General features: G+C 55.5%; 1 protein-coding gene across 1 annotated transcript in view; it reads right to left on the bottom strand.

Annotated features, from left to right (window-relative positions):
- LOC140680808 (uncharacterized) overlaps window positions 1-15,896 on the bottom strand; it is a 35,060-nt gene extending 19,164 nt beyond the window's left edge. Inside the window, exon 1 of the mRNA XM_072919552.1 lies at window positions 15,783-15,896. Coding sequence (XP_072775653.1) covers window positions 15,783-15,896 — 114 coding nt within the window. The remainder of the gene's footprint in view (window positions 1-15,782) is intronic.
- Window positions 15,897-16,151: the final 255 nt, after the last annotated feature.

The following is a 16,151-nucleotide window of genomic DNA, read 5'->3' as shown; positions in this document are numbered from 1 at the left end:
CCAGCTTCTGTGCAGGGCCCCGTGCCCTTCCCGCCGCGGCTGCGTCGGCAGCTGCGGGGGCTCTGCTGCTCTGAGCCCGCAGAGCAGGGCAGCGTTTGCTGATGGTCTGAGCCGTTCCTAAAGATCTAGTTGGGCTGTCTGACACACCTGGGGCAAGGCATTCCTTCCAACATGGGCCACTCTGGGGGGGCTGGGGGTGGCCCCAGGGCAGGTGGCAGTGCGTGCAAGGGCCCTTTGTGACACGGTGCAACATGGTCACCATGGAATGGAACGGGACAGGGTATCCAAGGGCCCTTTGTGACACGGTGCAGCATGGTCACCGTGGAATGGAACGGGACAGGGTATCCAAGGTCCCTTTGTGACATGGTGCAGCATGGTCACCGTGGACTGGAATGGGACAGGGTATCCAAGGGCCCTTTGTGACATGGTGTGGCATAGGTGTTGGCAGTAACAAGGCCACTCCACAGTGTTCGGTGCACGCGACGAGACAGGAAGGATAGAGCAGTGCTGTGAGGAGCCCTCGCACAGCCACTCATTCCTTGCTGACCCGGAGCTTTCCCGAGGTATTACTCCTGCAGGTGACCTTGTGGCCAGACCAGAACAACTGGTGACCTCTGGCCTTCCCGAGGCATCTCTTCTGCAACTGCCCTCGAGGGCAGACCGTGGCATTTGCTTTGCACTGTCCTTGACAGGAGTCTCCTGTCCTTGTGGCTGGAGCCCCCAAGACCAGAGTGCAGGACTTGCTGTTCTGTAGCCTTGCCAAGACTTCACTCTTGCAGGTGCCCTCAAGGCACGACTGCAGCACTTGCTGACTCAGACCTTTTCCTTTTCACCTTCTGCAAGTAGCCATGAATCCAGGCAGTGACGTCGAGCACAGACCTGCGAGTGTGCCCAAGGTGGCCTGGGGGAAGGAGGAGGAAGAAGGCCCTGGAGCTGCCCCAGCACAGCAGCCTGAAGAGGTGGAGCAGTTCCAGCCACCACAGAAGGGTGAGTGGCAGAGCTGGGCCACAGGGCTGGTGCCTGCAGACAGCTTGGCCCCATCCCATCCCATCCCATCCCATCCCATCCCATCCCATCCCATCCCATCCCATCCCATCCCATCCCATCCCATCCCATCCCATCCCATCCCATCCCATCCCATCCCATCCCATCCCATCCCATCCCATCCCATCCCATCCCATCCCATCCCATCCCATCCCATCCCATCCCATCCCATCCCATCCCATCCCATCCCATCCCATCCCATCCCCTGGGGCCATGCCCGTGGACAGGATGGAATAGGGGCCGGGCAGACACCCCACAGCCGTGCTCCATGCCCTGGGGCGGCGCGGGGCTGTCCCTGCCTGGGCAGCGCAGGGCTGGGCTGTGTTCTCCGGCCTCTCCCGCACCCCCTCAGCTCGGGCTGCGCTCGCTCTTTGCCAGGTGCAGCCGTGCAGCGCACACGAGAGCAGGAACGCACCCGTGGCCGCTTCCGCAGAACAGCGCAGGTACCTGCAGCCATCCCCACCTGGGCTGGGCCTGCTGGCACTGCTCAGCCCAGCACTGTGCTCGGAACACTCCATGCAACATCCCGGGCTTCTTGCCCTTCTGCTACAGATGGTTTGCAAATTCATGAAGAGGATTCGGGAGGAAGAGAGCAGCGTCGTGGGCACTGTGGTCAGAGCGTACTCTCCCATCTTCAAAACCAAGACCAAGTGCTGCCCTGCTGGATATGCTTGTGGAGGAGGGTCCTTCCAGCCCAAAGCAAGTGAGCAGCCTGTGGCCTGACTTTTCTCCTCCCAGCAATTGCTTGGCCTCTGAAGCCACGCCTGCTGCTCCCTGGAAGCCTTTGAGGCCATGGCAGTGTGGTGGCAAGGGAAGCACTTCTCTGGGGCAGCTGGGCACATTCCTTCCTCTGGCAGCTTTCCAAGTCTCCCCTGCTTTCTCCAGCTGCCTGCCATGGTGAGGTACATCCTCGTGGCCAATGAGTTTCCTGAGTACAATCTGTACAGGCCCCTTCTGGATCTGACAGAGGCACAGCCCTGTGACGTGGTGATGGCTCTCCTGCGTGTGGCCCCAGTGTGTGACAGGTACGGGGCCCACATGTCCACAAGGCTCAGCAGCCCTTCACCCTGTACAGCCTGTCCCAGGTGTCTGACCAACAGAGAATTCCAGGGCCCTCTGGCTGCTCCCTTTGCCAGCCCTGGCCCCTGCCAGCCCCCCAGCGTGCTGCCATGCTTCCCCCCTGCCCCTCAGGGGCCAGTCCCCACAGGGCTGGGCTGCCTGCGTGATCCCAGTGAGGGGCAGTGGGCAGAGGCAGGGCTGGCAGAGCAGCTCAGCTCCCCACTGCCACCCAGGCCACGCTGCTGTGTCCCAGACTCCTCTGAGACAGAGCTCTGACCCCACAGAGCTGCTTTGGCCATGTGGAAGAGCATCATGTGCTCACCCAGGACTGCAGAGCCGGCCATGCTCGTACTCCTCAATGTGCTGGGGAGCTGGCCAGAGCACAGCACGTGCACCTCCGATGGGGACCACACGGCTGTCCTTGCCCTGGCTGTGAGTTTCTGCCTTTGCTGGCCCCAAGGCCACCCCTCCAGCAGCTCTCCATCCTCCCTCCCCCACGGCGTCTCCCTGCCTCAGGTGCTGGGCTGAAACCTGGCCTTGGGGCAGCTTCAGGGCCACCAGACCCGGTGCTCCCCCTGCGTCTCTCCGGGCCTCTCCCTCCCGTGCTTGGGCCCTGCCACACGGACACCTCGGCACTGAGCGCTGTCTCGAGGGGCTTTGTCCTTTGCAGGCAACTGTGGTGATGTGGAAGATCCTCCAGCTGCCCTGTGTCCCACAGATGGTGACCGTGTATTTCCCCTGCCTCTTTGTGCATCTGCTCTTCCAAGTGTTCTTCAGCACTCTGGATATGCCAGAGGAGGTCGATACCTTCTGGAAGGGATGTCAGCAGCAACACGGCCTTGCCACCAACCCCAGCAGGTGCTCCATGCCTGTCCTCCTGTCTTTGCCAAATCCCTGGGCAGGAGCCAGTGCTCCCAGTGTGACCTGGGCTTTGCTCTGCACACAGGTTTGCAGTGCAGACCCTGAAGTCCCTGCTCTGCCAAGTGCAGCACAAGGATGTGGTGGTGGCAATGGAATGCAAGTGTGGCTGGGACACACTGCTCTGTGCTGACACCCACCACTGTGCCGTGGGTCTGCTGGCCAGGTGGGACCCCCTTCACACTGCTGCCTCTGACATTTGTGCTCTGTGCCTGGGGTGCCCCACACAGTCCCTGTGGTCATGGGCCAGAGTGCCTTGTCACCGAGGGACAGCCAAGCAGACTGAAAAAGGCTGGGAGAGGAGGGTGCCCACAAGGAGCCGCCTCCCAAATAGCCCAGGGGACCTTGCAGGATGCTGGGGAAAGACCAGACCTCTGTGAGTCAGTCCTGGGAGAGGTTTGTCCCCCTGGCCCACAGTCTTGCTTACTTTGTCTCCTGCCAGGGAGATGTCCTGTGTCTCCATCCCCTTGTGCTCTCGGATCGCTCGCTACCTGCTCCGGCTGCTCAGCACACAGGAGCCACGCTGGGAGCTGCCCTCCCTGGCATTCCTTGTGGAGGTGAGCCTGAAGGCCAGCGCTGCCTCGCTCAGCTGCCTCCCAGCTCTCTGCCCTCTCTTGGCCGCAGTGCCTGGGACGGTGCCCGCGCCCTGTGCTGCTGCCTGGGCTCAGCCCTGTGCGGTTCTGGGCTCCTGCCGGCCGCTCCCCTGTCACTGCCCTGTGCCTTTCAGGTCCTCGAGTGCCTGGAATTGAGTGAACGCGGTGCTGACAGAGTCCTGCAAATCTTGTCAAGGCACCTGAGGAGCGAGTGCAAGGAGAGGGGTCACCTGGTGCTCAGGGCCCTTCTCGAGCTCATCAAGGATCCCTCGATGGTGAGAAGGGGGCAGGGGCAGAGGCTGCACTCAGGAATGCAGTCTCTTGGGCTTGGCTGGGCTATGGGCGCTGGGCCAGCTGCTCCCAGCTCTCCTGCCTCCCGCTTCAGCTGCCCAAGTGCTTTGGAACAGCCCTTTGGCCTCTAGGCCCTGCAGCAGCTGGATGGCATTTCACAAACTTGTGCTCCTCACAGAGAGAAAAAATGTTGAGCCTGACTGAAAGTCTTGTGGAGCTCCTGTGGGATGCAGATGGAGAGATAGTTAGCATGACAGTCATGCTCCTCAACTTTATCATCTTGGACAAGGACATGCTGATAGCCAGCCCCATCGCACTGCAGCTGGTTGAGGCGCTCCTGCCGCTCCTTGACCACGTAAGGCTCACTGCCCCCAGCCACGGCCACTGGCTGCTGCCCAGACACTTTGTGCCCTGTGGATTTGCAGGCCTGCACCAAGCTGAGCTCTGTGCAGCCGATGCTGAGGTCTTTTTTTCTTCCCTTCATACAGGACAATAGCCAGGTGCAGCCGCTCTCCATACTGCTCTTCCAAACATGGATGACTTTTCCACAGGAAAAAGAAAAAGAGACTTTGAAGACACACGTGTACCAGAGCCTGCTGCCACTCTCCTTCCACTGCCATGATGAGAACCAGCGAGTGGCAGAGGTGAGGACTCGGCAGCTGCTGCTGTTCCCCTGGCAGGGGCTGGGCTGCCTCCTGCCCTGGCACCTCCTGGGCTGCAGCCTCCTCCAGGCCCTGGCACAGGGACGGGTCCTGTGCCCTGGGCTGTGGGGCCATCTCCGCGTCTCTGCTGCTCTCCAGGCTTCTCAGGAAACGCTGCTTTGTGCGGCCGAGTTCCTGAAGAGGACGGAACTTGAAAAGCTGGTGAAGAACCAGAAGCTGTGGAAGTTCACCGAGTGGCTGGTAAGGAGGGCCGGGAAGCCGCAGCCCCAGCCTGGAGAAGCCCCCTGAGCGCGGTGCTCGGTGTGCGGGCTGGCAGCTGTGCCCCTGCCCGCTGCTGCAGCCCGAGGCCGCGCGGGCTCTGCTCCAGGCTCCTGCGGCCCGAGCCGGGTGCCCATGGAGCCCCGGCCCGGCGGGGCTGCGGGGCCAACCCTTCCCTCCTGCCGCTCTCTGCAGCTGGCAGAGGACAGCAGCAGCGTGGCCGAGCACCTGCGCCGGGCCCTGCCCTACCTGCAGAGCCCACAGGAGCCCCTGCGAGAGGCGCCGTCAGGTTCATGGGTGAGCCACGAGCCGGGCCAGGAGGGTGTGTGGGCACAGGGCTGGCAGCGCCGCTGGCAGGGAGCTGTGCCGCTGGGCCTGACAGGCTCTGTGTTCCCAGGGACGGCTGGGCGCTACCTGAGGGGGAGGAAGGCAGAGCTCCAGCTCATCTCTGAGGGTGAGTGAGGGAAGCGGGCTGCCAGCGGGGGCTGCCGGGGAGCTGTGAGCCCTGCCCCAGCTGCAGAGAGCTCTGCTCTCCTAGGTAGAGCACACAGAGATTTCAGGGACACGTGGGGGATGCGTGGCCAGCAGCTTCGGGCTGATCCCCTTGGTCCCTGATCCCTCCCGGCCATGGCAAGAGCCGGCTGGGATGGCCCTGGCAGGGGGGGCTCCCCTCGGCTCCCTGCAGAGTCGGGATCTGACCGTGGCTCTGTTCCTCTCTCTTGCAGCCCTTCCGGGCAATACAGAGTGGGCAATACTCCATCTTCCAGAAGGTGCAAGATAATACAGCCCTCTGTGATGTCACACGGACATCTCTGTGATGTCACACAGCTCTCTGTGATGTCACATGGACATCTCTGTGATGTAACACAGCTCTCTGTGATGTCACAGAGACATCTCTGTGATGTCACACTGACCCTGTTATGTCACACAGCTTTTTGTGATGTCACACAAGACATATCTGTGATGTCACAATGCTCTCTCTGATGTCACACTGATATCTCTGTGATGTCACACTATCTCTGTGATGTAACACAGCTCTCTGTGATGTCACACTGACATCTCTGTGATGTCACGCTGACCCTGTGGGGTCACACAGATTTTTGTGATGTCACACAGACATATCTGTGATGTCACAAAGCTCTTTGTGATGTCACACTGACATCTCTGTGACATCACACGGGTCTCTGTGATGTCACTTGGACATCACTGTGATGTCACACTGACACTATGAGGTCACACAGCTTTTTGTGATGTCACAGAGCTCTCTGTGATGTCACACTGGCATCTCCGTGATGTCACACAGACATCTCTGTGATGTCACACTGACATCTCTGTGACATCACACATGTCTCTGTGATGTCACACGCACGTCTCTGTGATGTCACACAGCCCCTGTGAGGTCACACGGCCATCTCTGTGATGTCACACAGCTCTTTGTGATGTCACACAGCTCTTTGTGATGTCACACAGGACCTGTGATGTCACACAGCCCCTGTGATGTCACACAGCTCTCTGTGATGTCACACAGGATCTGTGATATCACACAGTATCTGTGATGTCACACAGGACCTCTGATGTCACACGGCCCCTGTGATGTTACACAGATCTCTGTGATATCACACAGCCCCTGGTCTCTGACTGTGGTAATTTATCTCTCTTCCAGCCCTTCATGCCATGAGCGAAAATGACAGCCCATCCTCCACTAACCTGGAAATTCAGGCAGTTTTTGAACAAAGATGTGCAGAACTAAGGTCATCTGCTGGATTCAGAGAACCAGGCTCCCAAGCAGAGTACCAGGAGACAGTGAAGAGAGCAGCAGGACTCAATGTCACTGGAGCTCCAGGCACACCTGATGCTGGCCACAGCTGTGCCTGCTGCAAGCTCCCATAGCTGCTGCCTTCCCCCTCCCTGTTGACAGCTCCCTCCCTCCAGCCCTCAAACGCTGCCCATTCCCTTTTTTTGGCCCCCATCTCATCCCTTCCCTTTCCCTTCCATTAATAAACAGTTTGGTTTCTCCCCCTTACCTGCATCTCTGTGGAGCTGAAGCGGCACAAATCCTGGGCCCTGGGACACACAGGCCCCTGCTGCTGTTCTCTTCCACGCCGTGTTCTGTGCACACACACAGAGGATCGAGGGCAGATCAGGCTGGAAAGGTGCCTGTGCTGAAGGTGCAGTTCCACAACCCTGTGGAGTTGCAGATCTTGCTGAGCAGCCTGGAGCCCCTGGAATTTGGAAGAGCCGAGCTGAGTAAGCTCTGAAGCCAGCTGTGAGGGATTCCATGGCAAGCTTCCACGGAGGGCAAAGGAGCTTGGAATGCTGGAAGTTTTCAGGAATAGCTTCCTGAAGGCTCAGCAGTGCTCCATCCCCGCACAGGATCAGGGAGAGGGCAGAACCAGCGACCATCCAGGCTTAGCAGGGAGCTTTGGGTGTGCCTGAGGGCAAAGGAAGCAGCAGCGCGGTGCCCGAGACTGGGACGCACGACCCTGCCAGTGCCCGGAGCGCTGTCAGGCAGTGCTGGGATCCCGGCTGTGGTTCTGGTCCCCACAAGTGAGGAATGGCAGCCCCAGGCTCAGAGCCAGTCAGAAAGCCAAGCAAGTGAGAGCAGAGGGAGGGCACCCTTCCAGTCTCTCTTGGGCATGGCCGCAAAACAGCCCCTGCTGCTTCTTCCTCCGCCTGTGTTTGGGCTGTGCTGGTGGCAGAGGCAGCCAGGCTGTGCTCTGCCTTCCAGAGCCTGTTGGGAGCGGGCATGGAAAGCGCTGTGTGCTGAGGTCAGAAATCCCCAGCATTCCTGCTGCACTCAGAGTTTGCCTCAGAGAGATGTGAGAGGCAAAGGATTCCCTGTGGCTGAGGGCAGGTGAGGGGCTGGATGGGCTTGTTCCCCCAGCACTGCTCTGTTCAGCCCCCTCTCCTTCCCTGAGCATCTCCCTGGGCCTGGACATCCCCTCCTGAGAGGTGCCTTGTCCCTGCCAGCAGAGCCCATCCCACCCTGTGTGCCCTCGGCCCGGCCCTACAGAAACCTGCCTGTGTGCAGGGCCCTGGCTGGGGCAGGCTCTGTGTGCAGCTGGGCAAGGGCAGCTCAGGAGAGCCCTGCTGGGCCCTGCAGAGGTGATGCTGCTGCTGTCCGGGCTGAGGAGTGGCTGAAGGCCCTTTGGGAGGCTCCCAGCAGAGAGACTGACCACCCAAAGTCACAGTTCTGGAGTCTCTGTAAATGTTCAAACATTCCTTTGATGATCCTGTGTGTCCCTTTCAACTCAGAATGTTCTGTGATTCTGGGATTACAATTCCTGCACTGTTTATCTCATCCCCCTGTTTTCTATAATCAAAAGAGAAAAAAATAAACCCCTTGCAACAGTGTTAGAACAGGAAAGTAAAAACCAGACCTTTATTGGAAGATTCCAGGTGGCCCCTCAGGAATGGGGCACACCCAGCCCCTGATTTCAACAAGGTAATAAGGTTGATTAATTAGGATATTTAACAGGAATATCCAGTAGGAGATTCAGTTGCCCCAGTTACACACCCCTGGCTCAACCCATTGGAGTAGGTCCAAGGGCTTCTTTGCCCCAGTTTTATTTATGACTGCTTACATTGTTGTCAAAAACCAAAATATTCTTCTTGTAGGCACTCTTCCTGATAATAAAACTATACAATATTTCAGGAATTTATTTACACAGTCAGCTTATTGTTCTAAAATCTAAGAGCTAGGCAGGAAACATACTAGAGTCAGTTAAGGATTACAGTAAAATAAGAACATAATAGTAGTTTAATAGAGTTAATTAATTAATAGAGTTAAGTAAGTTTTATAGTTTTATAACTATATAATAGTAATTTATAGAGCTACAGATATCTGAAAAATATATAAAAGGCAAAATACTTTTCATCATCACCCCAAATTTCCCATCCTTCTCCAAGCAGGAAATTGAAAACACTCTCAGGAAATCTACTGATCTATACAGCAATCCCAGGCTTACCTTCTTTGGGAAGTGCCCTCCGGAGCTGTGCCCAGGCTGGTCTGGAGCTGGGAGCAGCCCTGCCCCACCCAGCCCCTCTCAGCAGCAGCACCTGCCCTGCTCAGGGTGGCTCCTTCCCCCCACAGCTCCTGGCCAGCGCTGGGAGCAGCTCCAGGGCCGGCTGAGAGCTGTCCCTGGCAGGCAGCAGAGTCCTGGCCCAGCACAGCGCCCTGGGCTGCAGGACCCTGCTCTGCAGGACAGCCCTGGGCACCCCTGGCTGCTCTGCACAGGAGATGAGCAGAGAATGCACTCACAGGGTCTGTGGGCATTGGGATGTTCCAGCTTTAGGAGATCGCTCCAGGAGCTGCAGCTGCATTGTCCTGCAGCCAGAGGTTCCTGTGCCAAGGGCTGGCAGTGATTCTGCCCCAGGCACTTCTCAGCCCTTCCCAGCCCTGACTGATTGAAGCTCTCTGTGCCTCTGTGCTGTGCCCAGGCTGGCTGCAGGCAGTGCCCCAGCCCTGCTGGGCTGGGAGAAGAGCTGCTCAGCAAGAGAAATGTGCTTTTGAAGCTCTGCTTGGTTACCAGGATCACCCTCTGTGCCAGGAGCCCGGCCCAGCTCAGCAGCACAGACACAGCACAAGGACTTTAATGACCCTCTGGGGCTTTGTGCTCAGTCCCTGAACATCAGGCCCTGAGAGGGAGCTGCAGAAACCTCTCCAGAACTCCAAGCCAGAATCCAACTCCAAAGTTTTTTGGACTTTTAATGGGTCCCACTGAGGGACACGACTGAGAAAGTGTCCCCAGGCCCCAGGCAGAGCAGAGAACTGGAGGCACTGATGACAGGTGGGGACAAAGAGAAGCCAAGTCTTGGTGCCCTGGGGCACAGCAGGGTCTGTGCCACCAAGGACTGTGAGGAGACACCTTGTCCCGAGGCCCTGGGGCCTCCTGGCACAGCCCCAGCCAGGCTGGGCACTGTCACCCCCTGGTCCTGCCCTCAGCATCCCCCCCTAGCCCACATCCCAGTGGCCTCAAGGATCTGCTGGAAGGAGTCCCTGGGGAGCCTTGGTCAGGAATGGCCCTGGGGGCTCCTTCATGCTCCCAGAACTGCATTTCTTTTAAGGTATTTGGTGTTTCCCTTTTGATACAGAGTCTGTGAGAGGTTTGTGCAATCATGGCCCCAATTATCTGCCTTAAGGAGTCCCTTGAGAGATTTGTACTGACACTCACTGGGGCTCATTAATACTCTGAGATACTAAACTTTTTTCAGGTACTTTGGATTTTCCTTTCCACACTGAGAGGTTTTTGTGCCATTTTGAGTCTCCAATTCTCTCCTTCAAGGAGTCCATGAGGAGCCTGTGTTGGGGATGGACCTCAGTGGCACCCATTAATGCTTTGAGACAGTTTGGGGTTTTCTTCTGCCATTGACTCCTGGAAAGGTTTGTGCAATCTCCTCTCAGGCCCTGAGGTTCCCGGGCTCAGCTCCAAATGCACCACAGGGATCATTAGGTTCAGGCAACTCCTGACAAACCACGGCTCTGCCTTGATTTCCCTCTGGTCTGGGGCAGTTCATCAGGAAGTTTCTGTAGTGGTTTTGGTTCACCATTTTGGGATTTCTTGGGCAATATATCAATAAGTGTGGTGGGTTCAGTGCTGTCTAATTACCAGTGCACACACTAGAATATACTTACTCATTTCCTGCTCTTGAAATAGGATTAGAAGAAAGGCAAAGTCGGCTCAAAACTTTTAAATGGTATAAAGAAAAGTTTCTTAAGAGTAACTAAAAGTTACTAAAAGAGTAATAAGGATCAGAACTAAACTTTCAGAACACTTCCTTTCTCCATACAATCTGACAATGTAAAGAGACAAAATCTAAAATTTTCTGTCAATTTTCCACCTCTAGAATAGTCTTTCTTCAGTTCACTTAGGGAAAGAACCTCCTCTTGTTAATGTTATGGAGACTTCTCCACAAGAAAACAATTATCTCATGGCTTTTCTTTTCCATGAATAGCAGCCACTAGGAAAAATCTGCAATTGTGAAATCTCTCCCATTTTTTCACAGATTTTCCCACAGCTGTGTTTAGGGGACATGTCAATTTAAGTGGTATTAGTTTAAAGATGTGCTGTTTAAGAGCAAAGGTTCTCTTCATCTCTTTCTGAAATCATCCTAATCTCTGGGAATAGAGATCTTCTTCTTCTCTCCCTGAGGGCACAGGGTCTCATCACTCTGCTCTCTTTGTCTGTTCAAACACCTCATGGCATCAAGCTACTTCAATATTTCCTTACTTTAGCATGGAGGCCTTTGCTGAACAAGTCATCTCCCCATATTTTTCAATGCCTTATAGGGAAAAAGAGAGTCTGATGTATCAATGACATCCTTCTCCATAGCTTTAGCAGAGGATTTCAGCCCTGAGATCAAAGCATCTCCTCATCCCTCCCATTTGTGACTCAACTTCCTCTTCAGTGACCTCGGTGTCTTCATGTTGCTCCTCTGTGTGCCTGCCCTGTGTCTTTTTCTCTCACTGGAGGGAGGATGGCAGCACTGGAAGGGTCAATATCTGCCCGGGGCCTGCAGATGGTTCCATGAGCCCAGGCAGGCTTGGTGGCCAATTCTTATTTTTGCTGTGGTTCCTGGACATGAAGACCAGCTATTTTCCCCAGGAATGAAGGAATAGAGTGCCACTGTTTTAGGGGCAGATGAAAGGTGCCCACTAGAGGACAAGGCCAGCCAAAGCTGCCAGGTATTGTTCTGAGAGATACCTTTACAAATTGCAATTTTTTTTAGGGAAAGTACCACCAGGTCCTCACAGTATCACCATGGTCTCCATAGGAAGGGAACAAACGAACCCCAATGTTCCAGGGGCTGTGGCTCATCCACCAGAGGCCAAGGCCAGCCAGATCAGATGGTGCTGGCAGATTTTGTCCTTGGACATAGGGAATTTTAGAGGTGGAATACCAGTTTCGGACCTGGTTGCCTGGAGGTGAAGGACAGTTCTTTTACACAGGAAGAAAAGCGTGGAACACCAGTGTTTCAGGGGCAGATGAAAGGCGGCTATCGGAGGCCAAGGGCAGCCAGACCTCTCTGTCCTGGTAGCTTTTGTCTGAAAGCAACCCTTGGATAAAGGAACTTTGGAGGTGGAACCAACATTTTGGCCATTTCTGCATTGGTAAGAAGGACGGTTCTTTTCCATAGGAAGGAAAGCCCAGAGCCACAGTGTTTCAAAGGCAGAGGAGGAGAGAGGTGGCTCCTGAGAGGCTGAGCCAGTCAGACCCATTTGTCTTGGTAGCTTTCATCACTGAGAAATCTTTGGATCTAGGGAATTCTGGAGGAGGATTCCCAACTTTGGCCACCTGGTCAAGATGGATGGTTTTTCCCATAGGAAAGAAAAGCCCAGGTGAAGCCCAGGTGTTTTGGAAGAAGATGAGAGGTGGTCACCATAGGCCAAGAGAGTCAGACCTGTTTTTTCCTGGCACCTTTTATCTGGGGGAAATCCTTGGATATTCAGAATTTTGAAGGTGGAATCTCAGTTTTGGCCATGGGCACCTGGGCAGGAAGAAGAGTTCTTTTCATCAGCAAGGAAAGCACAGAGCCCCAGTGTTTCAAAGGCAGATAAGAATTAGCTCTTGGAAACCAAGGCCAGCCAGACTTGTCTCTCCTGGAAGCTTTCACTGGGAGAAATCCTTGGATATAGGGAATCCTGGAGGCGGATTCCCAACTTTGGCCATGGGTGTCTGGATGTGAAAGGTGCTTTTTTCCCATAAGAAAGAAAAGCACAGGGTTCCAGTGTTTCAAAGGCAGATGAGAGGTGGCCCCTGGGTGGCCAAGGCAGCCAGGTCTGTCTGTCCTCGCAGATTTCATCTGGGAACAATCTTTGCATAAAAGCAAAATAAGAGGAGGAATCCAAATGTTGGCCATGGGCACCTGGAGGAGAAGGACAGTTCTTTCCACAGGAAGGAGAGCACTGAGCCCCAGTGCTCCAGGGGCAGATGAGCAGCAGCCCTGGACATGCCAAGGTCAGCTGGACCTGTCAGGTGGCCCCCAGGTGGCCCAGCCAGCCAGGCCTTGATGCCTTGAGAGGCCACCTAGAGCAGAAGCTGGACAGTGTTACAGGAATAAAGTGGGGATTTATTCAAAAGGCCTTCAAAGGATTCACCTTGGGCAGTACAGGGGCCTGGCTGAGGGTACACCCAGGATGGACAACAGGTTTCCACACTTTTTTTATATTCTGATTCATTTCCATATTGGGGTTAATTGTCCAATTACACCTTCAGGTTATGCAGTCCCACCCTCCCAGTCTGCTCTCTTCAATTCGCTGTTGTTTTCACTTTTTGGGCCTGAAGCTGCAGTGGTGTTCTTGGTTCTTGGGCTGTAAGAGGATTGTTTTGTCTGACTACACTGTGAAGAGAACTTGCTGACATTCTGTATGAAGTTCAGAGGTACAGATACAGGACAGAATCGGGAAAATATGGAAGCGAAAACTCAAGGCATCAGCCTGTCCCATGTTCCCTTGGTTCCATGGGGACACACAGTGTCACAATGGCTCCTCCATGACACTCTGGGCTCCACATTGTCACCCTGGGCCCTTGGTTCCATGGGAGTTTCCCAATGGTTTCCTCTGATTCCATGAGGTCCCCACAGTGTCCCAACTGACCCATGGTCCCATGTGGTTCCCCAGTGTCACCAGGGTGTCCTTGGACCTGCCTTGTCACAGCTGACCCATGGCGCCATGAGGTTCCCCAGTGTCACCAGGGTGTCCTTGGACCTGCCTTGTCACAACTGACCCATGGTCCCATGAGGTTCCCCAGTGTCACCAGGGTGTCCTTGGACCTGCCTTGTCACAGCTGACCCATGGCTCCATGAGGTTCCCCAGTGTCACCAGGGTGTCCTTGGACCTGCCTTGTCACAGCTGACCCATGGCTCCATGAGGTTCCCCAGTGTCACCAGGGTGTCCTTGGACCTGCACTGTCACAACTGACCCATGGCTCCATGAGGTTCCCCAGTGTCACCAGGGTGTCCTTGGACCTGCCTTGTCACAGCTGACCCATGGCTCCATGAGGTTCCCCAGTGTCACCATGGTCGCTGTCAGAGGCTGGATGAGATCGATGTCCCGAGACACCTTGGGCTGAGCTGTCAATCAGTCACACAGCTGGGACAGTGTAAACCCAGCTCTGAACGCCCGAGCAATCAGAAGTCCCAGCTGGGGGGAGGCCCACGAAGGCCCAGGGGCGTAAAACCAAGGAGCACAAGGTCAGCCCCTGGTATGGACTCTGCCTCTCCTGGGGTTTGTGTCTCAGCCACACTGGAACCCTGGGAGCTGGGAGCCACATGTGTGCCTTTCTGTGGAGCTTCTGTCTTCCTCTCTCTCTCTCTCCTCTCCTTCTAATGCTCTTTATATGGAACATTTTTGGGTACCTGAACAACTTAAGTGTTTAAGGCTTTCCAGGCTAAATAGGCTAGTGAATGAAGTTACTGCTATGACAAGTGCTTTGTGTTGGATTGGTTTTGTATTAAATGCTTTCCCAAAGTTTCTTGGTTTTTGTACTTTGCCAGTAAAATTTTGGGGGGTCCCGAATGGGCGCTGAGGGGCACTTGGGGATCCCGGAGGGTCTGGGGGACACTTACGGGACAGATGGGGGCGGTACCGGGGCGGTTCTGTGGAGCGCGGGGCATGACGGGCGTTGTAGTCCCGGCCCCAACGGGGCTCTATTGGGCTGCGGGGCATGATGGGAGTTGTAGGCAAAAGAAAAGATGGCGCAGGCTCCAGGCACCGCCCACAAAGCCATGATCGATCCCTGACGCTGATTGGTTGGAGGCTGCGATGGGCGGGAGTCACGGCCAATGGGAGGCTGTGGAGGGAGGAACAGCCCATTCAACCCCTCCAGTCCCTCCCAGCACAGCCCAGTTCATCCCCAGTACAGCCCAGTACAGCCCCAGTGCCCCTCCAGTCCCTCCCAGCACAGCCCAGTTCATCCCCAGTACAGCCCAGTACAGCCCCAGTGCCCCTCCAGTCCCTCCCAGCACAGCCCAGTTCATCCCCAGTACAGCCCAGTACAGCCTCAGTGCTCCTCCAGTCCCTCCCAGCACAGCCCAGTTCATCCCCAGTACAGCCCAGTACAGCCCCAGTGCTCCTCCAGTCCCTCCCAGCACAGCCCAGTTCATCCCCAGTACAGCCCAGTACAGCCCCAGTGCCCCTCCAGTCCCTCCCAGCACAGCCCAGTTCATCCCCAGTACAGCCCAGTACAGCCCCAGTGCCCCTCCAGTCCCTCCCAGCACAGCCCAGTTCATCCCCAGTACAGCCCCAGTGCCCCTCCAGTCCCTCCCAGCACAGCCCAGTTCATCCCCAGTACAGCCCAGTACAGCCCCAGTGCCCCTCCAATCCATCTCAGTACAGCCCAGTCCCTCCCAATACACCTGAGTTAATTCCCAGGCCCTCCCAGTTCCCCCCAGTGCCATCCATATTCCGCTCCAGTGCCCCCCAGTTATCCCCACAGCGTTCCCGCCCATTGTGGGGCAGCGGCACAGACGGAATGTCCTGCGGCCCAAATCCCTGCTCCTGCCACACAGTGCCCAGCCTTCTCCCCCTCCTCCTCCTCTCCCAGCACGGCACAAATTCCAGCTCGGAGGAGGCTTCCCCAGAGAGGGCTCCTGCTCCAGCCTGAGTGTCCCTGCAGAGGAACAGGGCATCTTTCAGGCACTTCCACAAGCTCAGGGTTCTTACTTCATGGGGAATCTGGGATGAAAATGGCCTTGTTAGGAAGGACAAAAGCGGAGGGAATGGGTTGGAAATTATTAGTAAAAATGTTCCATTGTACAGGGAAAGTTCACAAAATCATTCCCTGCTTTTTTCCTTTTCAGATTCTTTCAGCCATCCACTGAGAGGACCAGCTTGTTCTGGTGCTTTCCATGCACTGATTGTACTCTTGATTTATATCAGTGCTCAAGAGGTAGAAGCTTCTAAACTGAACACAGAAACAAACTCCCTCTGTCAGCCCATTTTCATCTTCTACCTCACTTTCAAGATGTCCATGGGCATGTTGGAACGATTATCACACTGCTCTCCATTTCTGGCTGCAGGCTCGGGAGATTCTTTCTCTGCATTCCCTGACAATTCCTGGGAGCCTGTCATGGTTTCTTAGGCTAGAGCAATAACAGTGAAAATCTCACCCATGGCACAACTGCCCAGCCCACAAGGAAAAGAAAGAACAAGCTATAAAGTTCTTCAAATATTTGTCCCACTTTTCTGCAAGAGTCGAGCTGCACACATGGTGTGGGAAGCCAAGAGAAGCTGCAGCTGGTGGCACATCCTGTGCCAGAAACTGTTCAAAGCTTCCTCATTCTCCAGCAAAGGTTCTTGGAAAGAGCAAACAGGACTGTGGAGAAG

This window comes from Taeniopygia guttata, chromosome 29 (assembly GCF_048771995.1).
Source record: "Taeniopygia guttata chromosome 29, bTaeGut7.mat, whole genome shotgun sequence".
Classification (NCBI taxonomy): domain Eukaryota; kingdom Metazoa; phylum Chordata; class Aves; order Passeriformes; family Estrildidae; genus Taeniopygia; species Taeniopygia guttata.
Note: the sequence above shows the minus strand (reverse complement) of the source record. Positions and strands in the feature narration are given on the sequence as shown.